At 40.8% G+C, this 12,286-nt stretch overlaps 1 protein-coding gene across 8 annotated transcripts in view; it reads right to left on the minus strand.

Annotated features, from left to right (window-relative positions):
- Positions 1–12,286, minus strand: part of LOC139450612 (rho GTPase-activating protein 26-like) — an 84,740-nt gene that overhangs the window by 17,139 nt on the left and 55,315 nt on the right. For 7 of the 8 annotated variants that reach the window (XM_071232393.1, XM_071232390.1, XM_071232389.1 and 4 more), the window contains 11 exons: positions 11,782–11,838; positions 10,622–10,700; positions 10,291–10,324; positions 8,747–8,809; positions 7,987–8,061; positions 7,240–7,327; positions 6,237–6,295; positions 4,500–4,605; positions 3,647–3,806; positions 2,656–2,962; positions 1,661–1,690 (listed from right to left, as the gene is read on the minus strand). In XM_071232393.1, coding sequence (XP_071088494.1) covers positions 1,661–1,690; positions 2,656–2,962; positions 3,647–3,806; positions 4,500–4,605; positions 6,237–6,295; positions 7,240–7,327; positions 7,987–8,061; positions 8,747–8,809; positions 10,291–10,324; positions 10,622–10,700; positions 11,782–11,838 — 1,058 coding nt within the window. The remainder of the gene's footprint in view (positions 1–1,660; positions 1,691–2,655; positions 2,963–3,646; positions 3,807–4,499; positions 4,606–6,236; positions 6,296–7,239; positions 7,328–7,986; positions 8,062–8,746; positions 8,810–10,290; positions 10,325–10,621; positions 10,701–11,781; positions 11,839–12,286) is intronic. The other variant, XM_071232391.1, reaches the window with a different exon arrangement.

The following is a 12,286-nucleotide window of genomic DNA, read 5'->3' on the forward strand; positions in this document are numbered from 1 at the left end:
CCAGGGAGTGAGCACCATCCATGGAGGTGGGTCGTGATGAAAAGGTCACACAGGAGCCATTGTGGCCATTAATCCCCGTTTTCCAGCCCAACTCAAGTGGCATGAAGAGGTTGGAAAGCACACTGAGGTCATTCCCAGATGTAGAGATCTAACAATGCAACTACACCATGCTTGCTACAAAGGAACATGTACACACACAGAGGATCAGTTGATAGTAAGCACAAGAAGGTCATTCCAAGATGTAGAGATCTACCTAACATCTACACAATGCTTGTTACACAGGTACATACACTGATGTGCAGGTGATGGTAAGCACATAGGTCATTCCCCAATGTAGAGATCTACTACTGTTTCTACACCATGCTTTCTACAAAGGTACACACACTGATGACTAGGATAAGAAATGAGCAGAATCATCTGTTACAAATACTGTCGATTGACTTAGATGAAAGTGTTTTTCTACATTAAACGCATGATACTTGTTGCATGTTAAGTTATTACTTAATTTTAAGACTTCTTCAACTTACACAATTTTACACATTTCCTTTGACTTAAGAAATTCTGATGCCAAGGAATACGGTATGTACTGTTACTAACATCTACAATTTAACTATACAGTGAAGTGACGTTAATCCCACATGATTGGTTGCATATGATTATGTCGGATTAACAAGTATGTCGGGTAAACGAAATTAAGTAGCATCAACGTTAGTGATGGAGTGTATGAGGGAAAACTAAAGTGATGCAGGTCATAGACATTTACTAGTAGATCCTGGCATTGACAAAGGGACACAATTCTTCAAATTACATAATGTCACCTAATACAACAAAATCATATCAATCCTTTTCCGATGATTTGTCCAGATAATCAAAATTCAGAATTAAAGATGAATGTTTTACCATAATGTCTTTTTAGTTATATGTTGCATTCCAAAAAGGAAGTACTTCCTGACAAAGACGGTCCTGACAAACAAGGTACCACCGTGCACCTGGGCCACGAAGGCCTACTTAAAGAATTAATTATTTTTCTTGTCTCCAAGAACAGTACGCAACAAAGAAAATGAAGACTTACAAACATGGTTAATACAGTTGTATTTTTCCAACAAAGTGCCTTCTATCATTCCATACTAATGGAGTGTAAGTACAGGGGTGCATGTTATTGCTACAGGTCAACCCAATGTGTCCGCCCTGTAGTGGGAGGGGCCGTGTTAGTAGTTCCATCTTACCCGGGCTACAGTCCCTGTAGTAGTAGCGATTGTTCAGATAGCGTGTGTAATAATTGTATGAATTATAGTCGGGGACTGCAACAAAAACAGTTCAAAGCATCTAGTGATTATGAAGATTACGAAACGATATTCAGTGATAATTACTCTGCAAAGTAATTGTTATGAAAGCAATGAATGAGAGTCATTGTTGAAAAAAAGTTAGTATTAAAGTATTATTTTCTAAGATTATTGCATATTGTATCAAATTCATGAATTATAGCAATGCTGAACGCATGTGAAAACAGAGGGGCCAAAAGCAGCAGTGATAATGTGAGCTACTTATTAAGAAAGTGCATTGCCAACTCCAAATTTAATCATCACCATGATTGCCAAAATATCTGTATTTTAAGCAAGATCTGAAAATCTACTATTGACAACCAAAATGGAGATATTACCAGTTTCATTTGACCACTTGTCAAGCATGTCTGTAAACAACAGAGTCAAATGCAGATTTTTGTCACTTACAGCATTTAGTTTTACATTATGAAGCCCAAACACCAAACTGTATTGTGACAGCAGACCGGGTGTGATATAAATGAATATATATATCCATCATGATAATACAAGAGTTGGATCGAACAATTGGGAGTGTGAAAACACAAGTTTTCACAACAAACACTCCCACAACAACACAACACCACCCTCACAGTACTCATACAACATTTCCCATACAACACCCATTATAACAACATCCTTACTACAACACACATCTACAACAAATTTCCCTAAAAAAGTACCCAACAAAAAGTCCAAAATTACCTACAACAATTGGAGCCAATATTGCATACTACATGCACGGATGAAAATTATTTAGTGCTAAAAAAAACCAAATAAACTTGACACAGTCAGTATGTGAGCGTTTCAATGACAGTTTACCAGAAACGATATAAAATATGCAAGATTAATGAAGATTTGTGTCATCAAAAAATGAGAATTATTTTGACAGAAAACAAAAGGGAAATCTTAACATGGGTGTTATCTACAACAGCTTTATTGAAATACATCCCAGGGTGTCTTTACACATCATAAAGGGGATGCAATGCAAATACAGCCAGGAACCAGTTCCTATGATGAGGAATTCATTGCAGAGTGTGACACATTATAAAGCTTACTCTAAGGCTATTTGTGCACACACAAAGGAGGTGTGAGGATTGGGGGCCATCAATGAATGGACTTAGTCTAGAATTACAACAAACTGTGAGTGATGACTTTCTCTTTAGGATGCACAAAAAATGCACAGGTCATAAACACGAAGCTAATCCTGCACCTCCTTGCCGCAAATGGGTAAGTATTTTCTTTTCTTTCTAGAAGGTCATTGCACTCCTTTAAGTAATTATAATATATGAAGAGAGCCAAGCTAATCTATTTGCTCAAAAGGAAGCCAACTTACCTCCAGTTTGATGGTTGAATACCTGTGTAGGACGTATAAATCTTGAAGTTCTTGAAGGATGCACCGGAGCCTGGTTTGCATAGATATGTGACGGTGTTCCTCCTGTGCTGCCGCCAACAACTCCACCGATGCCGCCGCCGGTGCCACCACTATCTTGGGTTAATACTGGGTTTGAGGAGGCGGACATGACGGCAGCGGGGGATCGTGGACTTGTGTTGCCACGGTGATTGCTCATTGCCTGATTATGTTTGGGGAGAACTCTCACATTGCACAGATCAACACAGTCCTCAGGTGCATTGTGAAATATCTGTGAACAAACCAATGACAAATGAAGATAACAGGAAAAAGTATCTTTCCTGTATTGTTGGCAAAGAAAACATTTCACAATTCGCATCAATTTGAGGAATACAATGAAACCTCGAAAAAGACCAAACCCAATTGCTTTAGCACACCTCTCCTATTGATATAGAAAGTGTTCCAAGTTTTAAAAGAACCTATTCAGTAGGTTTCAAGTTATAGGCCACACACAAAAATGTCCTCGGAAGGACAGACAGACGTAACTCCTTGGTATATCTATATACCCAAGCCTTTAAGGTTGGGGGCATAACGAAAGAACCTCTTTGTATGTGTATGCCTCTAACTAAGGCAAGTTCTGCACATCGTAGTGCATAATCATTATTTGTACTATTTTGTACTATTTGTTTTGTTAACAAGTTTGTAGATAATTGAGCATGGACCAGAAAAAACAGGGACTGATATGTATGAGGCACTATCCACATATCAGCCAAGTTGCTGAGCCTGATCCCATCCAGTAAGTAGCCTCTCATAACAAACATGGGCTGCTGGGGACCAATTATAAGGGGCAACCTATGCTTGTACCTATGGTGTCTTCAGGGGCATGTTGGTCAGACTTGGTGACATACTCGGACTTTATCTGAGTCAACACTCAAGGCCTGTACCATGTCTGCACTGACAGTGTATATCATCCTACCTTGTCATAGTTATTGATGAGTATTTCCACAATGATGTTGCAGAACTTGATGTCCATGATGGCTGCCATCGTCTCCTCTTCTGGTCGCATCAGCGTTGGCCCAAAACAAACTCCCAAATTGGCCACGGTCATTTTATTCCGTTCATGTTCATTGGAAACTCTGTTAAGAAGAAGACTTGTGAATACATATTCTGCTGATTTCATGACTTCATTCTACAGGTCTCCTTTAGTTCTAAAATTAGAATTGAAATTGAATTCTTTTGTCTGCATGATGCAATGGCTGAACAACATTTCCGCTCAACAGCTACAGATCTTGCATCAAGGTAAGACATAAAATGATTCATAGAGATTATAAATTCAGTTAGATTTCAAGATTTTAGATGTTAGCAGCTCAAGTTAGAGTTAGCAACCATAAGAGAGAAAATAACCCTTGATACAAAGATATTGATTAATTGACAAAAGAGAAAACCTGAATCTCGAAAATAAGATAAAGTTATTTCGATTCCTAGTTGTCAAAATATGTTAATATTTTCATTTAAATATGGAATTGGTCATGTCATGGCAACTTTCTAAGGTTTCAAAATTGTTTGTTGTTTAACACCCTTCTCAGCAATATTCCAGCTATAAGACAGAGATCTGTTAATAATTGACTCTGGACCAGACAATCCAAAGATTGATATTGTCACTAATAACAACCTTTGTCATGGAACAATGACATGCAACCAACCAAGTGACCGAACCTGACCACCCGATTCAGTTGGTTGCCTCCTACGACCAGCAGAGGCTGCTGGGGACCTATTCTACTCCAGATTCATCCATAGCTTTAGGTCTTAAGGCAACTACTACAGCTTACTTCTGTAGATGTGTAAGGAGTAGGTCCAACATCTCAAAGTTGGACTCCGGCAGCTGATGCACCAGCTTGTGAATATCCAGAATTCTCAACGTCTTTGACTCCTGCTCTGAAACACATCAAGCCATGGGTGGACATGAGTAGTCAGTTCTCCATCAGCTTCATCTTGGGCATACCAACACTAATATGTTTCTTTTGTTTTCTTCAATATTGTCTTATATCACAGGAAACTGTATTCCAGCTACTGGATTTAATGTTACTTCTGGTTCTAAAGCACAACATTGGAAATATTCACATCTGTGATCTGCATCATACTCATCTTGTGTGTACATATTAATGCTGTAGTTAGCAACAGTCCACACGTCATCAAGGCCTGTACTCTAACCTCGACCATGCAAAAAACAGTGGTCAGTCAACAGAGTGAACAAAGTTCATCGGTCAGTGACACGTGATTAGCCAGGTGACTGCTGAGAGGTGGTATTCCCGAAGTGGTCTTCCCGATGTGGCTGTCTGTCCAAGCACTACTCAGTCATTGTTACCACCCAATGTACTTGGAGGAACATGGACGTACCCTGTTTACCAACAAGGCCATCTTTCCTAGGGAGTTAACTGACTGTAAAAGTCCTGTTTCCACCCTTGCTGAACTAGGCTGCAATTCTAGAGTTATATTTTGGCAGACTAATTTGGGTCTATGCATAGTCCAATCAAAATTGTGTAATGAGCTACACATCCAGTTCGTAAACAACATGGATTTCAACATATAGATTTTGTTTCGAATGCAGGATTTGCTACAATCGAGAAACAAAATTCCAGCCTAGTTCGGCAAGGGTGAAACTGGACTTTCATAGTCAGTTAACACTGTTGCCTTGGGAAGATGCCACAAAGCTTACAGGACACAATTTGTCAAGATATCAACTACCCTACTGCCGTGCAAGGATAGGAAACATTCAAGCACATAAAAGTCCATGTGTTGTCTGTCATAAATGACCAATATTATGAGAATAGCTTATTTCCAACAATAGTCTCTAATCTCAATCCAGGATGACTTTCGTCTATCAATACATCTAATAAAAGTCCCCATTTTAACACTGAAACATAATGGAAACAATTTCAAGTGACATGTTAAGGCTTGTAGACTCAAAAGGCTTTGGCAAAGGCCGAAGATAAAAACATTTGAACTTCTCAAGACCTGAACTGTAATCTAGATTTCTTTGTTAACATACATTAATTATCTACACACAGAGATGCCAACCCTAATGGAAGTATTGGTGTAATCAGGGGTCAAAAAGATTATTTTCATGTGAAAAAGAGTAATGCTTAACAGTACTTGTCATTCCTTGTTTGAACCCTCAAAGATCCATCAATAAAATGAATTGAGCGTGTTTTAACATAAGAACCCGTCAGAGACCTTGTATCAATGAGTAATGGATATTTTAACACTATGTGAATTGAAAGCACTGCTCTCATTGGTCAGCATGGTCTTAATACAGAGTGCTTTGTGTCACCGGTGCATTAACAATTTGCTCTCAGAGATAATTAGGCCGGTAAATAATTTGTAAAGAAAAATGACAAAAATTGTAATTTAGGGGAAGACAAGGGTAATAGCATACTTTTAGGGTCAAAACCAAAACTTTTACGCAAAAATCGTAACGGTTGGCACCCCTGAATATTATATCACCCACAATGGCATTAAAATGTACTTTGTTCCTATAAAGCAGCACATCACACATTGGAACTTACTTGCTGCTTTGATAAACTCTTCATGAAGTTTGAAAGACATCAGTGGTTCGGGGAGAGACCTTCAAATACAACAAAAACAGTTTGCAGTAGGTGAGGTGAGCTAAATAGACAGATTTTTCATTCATGCACCGATTGTCTTTAAATGTAATATCCAGTTATGTATGACTGTTTTATAATCTCATAACAACTTTTACTGGAGTAGGTCCAATAGTTTTTCAGATATTGTAGTAAACGTCAGTACCTTAAATTACCTTCCAGACTATATATAGAGAAGATGCATGCATGTGAGTTAGTAGCTGATTGTACTAATTCTGACTTATGCTGGTTTTATAGTTGGTTGGTTGGTTTGTTTGTTGTTTAACACCTCACTCAACAATATTCCGGCTATATGACAGCAGCCTGTAAATATTCGAGTCTGGACCAGACAATCCAGTGATTGATATCATGAGCATTGAAACTGATGCCATGCATTATGACAATAAGCATTAACCAAGTCAGCGAGCCTGACCGATCGATCCTGTTAGTCGCCTTTTACTACAAGCATGGTCACCTTTTACGGCAAGCATGGGTTGCTGAAGACCTATTCTACCCCGGATCTCCAGGGGTCTGGTTTTATAGTGCTCCTATGTTTACCATGGATAACCTGAAGGCACATTATACTGACTCCGAGCCGGGCAGTCCTTGTTTCATGCCTTGATGCTGTTGGCCAGACGATAAAATCAAGTAGCATCATCTTTTGGTTTGATGTGGCGAGGGGATTACCCACCGACCTACTGCTCTCTGGGCAGGAACTCTATCCACTAGACAACGGAGGTGAGGTGAAATGGGGTTTAACGTCACGTCCAAGGTTATTGCACTTATATAGAGACATGCATGCATGTGTATGTGTGAGTGTGGTTGTTTGTACTAGTCCTAGTACTAGACCACAGAGGTGGATTGACGCCATATAGAATAAATGACAATAATGGTGAATATAGACTAATTATGGTCAATGGAGACTGACCTGAGGTAATTTTTCACAGCACTAGTGATTGTCTTGGTTTCCCAAGCAGTAGGATCGTCCAGCTGTATCTTGTCTGTTTTCCTCCTGTCTGTGGCACACAAGAAACATCATGAATGACACAAGATCCTGACATCTTAAAGGGAGACAATGCTCAATTTCATTGTTGTAACTAGTACCATGAATACAATTCAGACATTGCTGCAGTGTAATTAGGGCATTGAACAATGAGATAAATATATATCGTAAAATCTGAGTTAGTAGACAACCAAAGTGGTGTTTGAAAGACTTAAACCAAACTTGCTCAGACTGCCAATTTGACCTTGCCTAAGCTACCTTTAACATTATCAAGTATATGTAGAAATTGGCAAATTATTGTCTACTCCAAACCAAGTAGGTGACTGCAAAGCCTATAGGTCAATAACTCTTTACATGACAATGTTGTTTGTTTGCTTGTTCTTAAATGCAGCACACGATGGTGACCTGTAATATTGATCAAGCTTGGACCAGATAATTCAATGATCATTATTCTGAGCAACAATCCATGCTGTAGGGGGTATGATGACACATATATGACCAGGTCACCGAGTCTGACCACCCGATCCATTTGGTTGCCTCTTACGACAAGAATTGGTTGCTGGGGGTCTATTGTAACCCGTAATCCCCACAGGGGTTGCGACCAGTGGACACCTATTGCTCAGAATTGTTTGTATGGGGGAGTGGAAGGGTAGGAAATGTTGGTAGACTTACCTAAACCCATCTGTATTAGCCTATTGACTTTAGAGTTGACGCCCACCACTCTGTACAGCCCTTGCTCCTGAAGACCTGATGTAGGGGGAGAAAGCATTACGTCAGCAGGTCAGTACAAGTGAGCATATCGGTCAAGAGGGTGTGCTGGTATTGTAACATCATAATGGTGGATCTGGGATCCCAAACCAGATCCTCATATCCTGACACAGCAAAGGGACACAACTCTGCAGGAGTTTGTGGTGTCAAAGACCTAATATTTGTTTGTTTGTTTTTGTTGTTAAACTCCGCACTCAGCAATATTCCAGCTATATGACGGCGGTCTGTAAATAATCGAGTCTGGACCAGACAATCCAGTGATTGACATCATGAGCATCGATCCACGTAATTGAGATCGATGAGATGCATCAACCAAGTCAGCGAGTCTTACCACCCGATCCCGTTAGTCGCCTATTACAACAAGCATAGACGCTTTTTACGGCAAGCATGGGTTGCTGAAGATCTATTCTATCCTGGAATCTTCACGGGTCCAAAGACCTAATAACATGAAGATGATGTAAAGTCTGGCATGTACTATACTGTGTTTGTCAATGTATTCTATTCCTTTAATGATTATTCTCTATACTTTAATGTCACTCTTAAAACATGCATCTATGGAATACTTGTTTACACTATCTAATCTACTGCAGATTTCTATAAAACATAATATATACATCCCATGTCCATAACACACCACTAAACATGGACAGAAAGACTGTCTTACCCCTGTTTTCAACCGATGCCAGACATCTCTTCACAAATGTAAAACCAACGTCGTCCAGGAAGGCTGCAAGAACCAGAGGAAATCATAAACAGAAATCAAGTTATACAGTCTCGAATTCATTCTTATACAATGAATTGGGGATTGGAAAATCTTATCACATCAATCTTTTGGTCATTATCTAATCATGCTTTTGTCTGTTATAGACATTACAGTCAACAATATTCAAGCTACATCACATCAGTCTACAAATACTGTAAAGCTGGAACGTTTCATGACATGAAAGTATTGCGAGTGGCTTACAATAACCTTAATTGCATCTGGAAAATTTTGTGACACTCTGTTAAGATTACCAAAGATAAAAGCTACCCTTACACATGAATACACAATGTCATTTAGCAAGTGGTCAAATATGACAAATTTTATATTTGGAATAATACTTTATCAGTAAAGTACAGATTCTGGTACTTGTTTTGGGTTGAGTCCAATCAAGGATTCGAACCCACACTGCCAGAGTGAGGCACCTAATAGGCAGCACAGAAAGCAGCGATTTAACCCACTCAGCCGCCGAGACTTCCACAAAAATGAAAGTCCAACAACTGGTAGTCAAGATCACATACTTTGTGTACTCGCCTGACAAGTGTAAATTGGTACAACTCCCATGGCCGACAGCTATGAATACACAATGCCTTTGGCTGAATAGGTAAGATCATGGACTGTGTGCTGGGGATCAGAGAAACCAGTGCTTGTCATTAGGCCATTGGGCCGTCCCTGTGCTTGCCATTAGGCCATTGGGACGTCCCTGTGCTTGCCATTAGGCTGTTGGGCCGTCCCTGTGCTTGCCATTTGGCCATTGGGCCGTCCCTGTGCTTGCCATTAGGCCATTGAGTCGTCTCAGTGCTTGCCATTAGGCCATTGGGTCATCTCAGTGCTTGCCATTAGGCCATTGGGTCATCTCAGTGCTTGCCATTAGGCCATTGGGACGTCCCTGTGCTTGCCATTAGGCCGTTGGGACGTCCCTGTGCTTGCCATAAGGCCGTTGGGCCGTCCCTGTCCTTGCCATAAGGCCGTTGGGCCGTGCCTATGCTTGCCATAAGGCCGTTGGGACGTGCCTGTGCTTGCCATAAGGCCGTTGGGTCATCTCAGTGCTTGCCATTAGGCCATTGGGTCGTCTCAGTGCTTGCCATTAGGCCATTGGGTCATCTCAGTGCTTGCCATTAGGCCATTGGGTCGTCTCAGTGCTTGCCATTAGGCCATTGGGACGTCCCTGTGCTTGCCATTAGGCCGTTGGGACGTCCCTGTGCTTGCCATAAGGCCGTTGGGACGTCCCTGTCCTTGCCATAAGGCCGTTGGGCCGTGCCTATGCTTGCCATAAGGCCGTTGGGACGTGCCTGTGCTTGCCATTAGGCTGTTGGGACGTCCCTGTGCTTGCCATTAGGCTGTTGGGCCGTCCCAGAGCCTGACCACCCAATCTAATTGTCCCCTCTTGACCTGGGTCTGAATTTGGGTACTAAACTATGCATGACCATCTCTTTAGAAACACTCACCTTCTTCATTCCTTGCTTTCGGGGCATGGTACACCTGCAAGAAGACACACATCTTCAATAGTGAATAGCAACTAACTGAATAGGCACTAATCTATAATAGTTCACGGCAAGTAATTGAGTGGATCCACAAATTCAGTTGAACTTAACCTAGTCCATCGTACATAACATATTTTCCCTAAGCATCTTTACTGCATATTGAAATTCTGAGAATGTTTTTCACCAAAAATATATCAGTTTTGAAACTGGAATGTTGTGAGGTCAGCGCAGGAACCATCAACTGAAATACCCCGAGTGTCGGAGACATTAGGACAGGAAACTACACGTGACGAACCGGTTCTTTCCCGTCCATAGCACTCATCCAAGCCTTCCTATCTTCTTCTGATAAACACTGGAAAGTCATTGTCACATTTCTGAAACAATAAAGAGGAGGAGGTCTGAATGTTTGTTGGGATGGTTGACCAGTCAATGCTGTGATTACACCAGGAACATGAATGAGTGAGTGAGCAGTCTGTGCTAATAATGCTGAGTCTACAAGCGGAACATGGCTGTTAGCATCATTTTCAGTAGATAATAGTGTTACCTTATGGACCAATATGAGCAGAGCTAAACAGAATTTTAGTAGACTCAAGCTTCGGACAAGTGGCTAAAGTCGTACACAGAGTAGGTTTAATGCAGTATGAACAGCGGGCAGTTGATCAAGTCTGGAGCAGACAAACCAGTGGTCAGTATTGTGAGTCAGTATTCTTCACCCAACCTAAACTAATAGAAAATGTCATTGGGATTCCCCAGGGTACAGACAGTGTTACAACTACACTAATAGAATATATCATTGGGAATCCCTAGGGTACAGCCAGTGTTACAACTACACTAATAGAATATATCATTGGGAATCCCCAGGGTACAGACAGTGTTACAACTACATTAATAGAATATATCATTGGGAATCCCTAGGGTACAGCCAGTGTTACAACTACACTAATAGAATATATCATTGGGAATCCCCAGGGTACAGACAGTGTTACAACTACACTAATAGAATATATCATTGGGAATCCCTAGGGTACAGCCGGTGTTACAACTACACTAATAGAATATATCATTGGGAATCCCCAGGGTACAGACAGTGTTACAACTACACTAATAGAATATGTCATTGGGAATCCCCAGGGTACAGACAGTGTTACAACTAAACCACTCTTTCTATAAGAACTCAATGCCAGATACACTTACAGAACATATCACTGGGAATCCCTAGGGAACAGGCAGTGTTACAACCAACACCTCTAAAGTGCACCCATTATATGATCACTTACCAGGCACTGCCCTCACATTCCTGTGTGAGAACCTGTCTACCACAACTATACATTCTGTAGTTTAACATGAAACTTGACAACTTCCACGTATCTATCTCCTGCAAAACTCCACACAATGAGGAAGTTGTTATTGTTATCGAGTTATCTGTTGGAAACATGCATAAAGACATGTACTTACTTTTCTTTCACTGTCAGATCGAAGCAGAAACGTTTCTCTATGGAATCTGAGGCACGTCTGAAAGAAAAACAGTTATGACTTTTCAAGTGAGACTGTTTAGTGGCGCTTATAGTGAAACTCCAGCAATACAACAGAAGGGACACAATGCATGAGTTTCACACATTGTTCAAAGAGTTTTGCCAAAGAACCCTTCAGTCCATATGGCTGCTCAGATTGTTTGTTTGTTGTTTAACGCAGCACACAGCAATTTTCCAGCTTTATGACGGCGGTCTGTTAATAATCGAGTCTGGACCAGACAATCCAGTGATTGACATCATGAGCATAGACATCAACCAAGTCAGCGAGCCTGACCACCCGATCCCATTAGTCGTCTTTTACAACAAACATAGTCGCCTGTTATGGCAAGCAGGGGTTGCTGAAGACCTATTCTATCCCGGATCTTCATGTGTCCTGCTCAGATTGGACATTATTGTCGTGACCGAGTTGTGCTTGACGTTGTTTTGAA

Source organism: Haliotis cracherodii, unplaced genomic scaffold, assembly GCF_022045235.1.
Source record: "Haliotis cracherodii isolate W230 unplaced genomic scaffold, xgHalCrac1.p SCAF_8, whole genome shotgun sequence".
Taxonomy (NCBI): Eukaryota; Metazoa; Mollusca; class Gastropoda; order Lepetellida; family Haliotidae; genus Haliotis; species Haliotis cracherodii.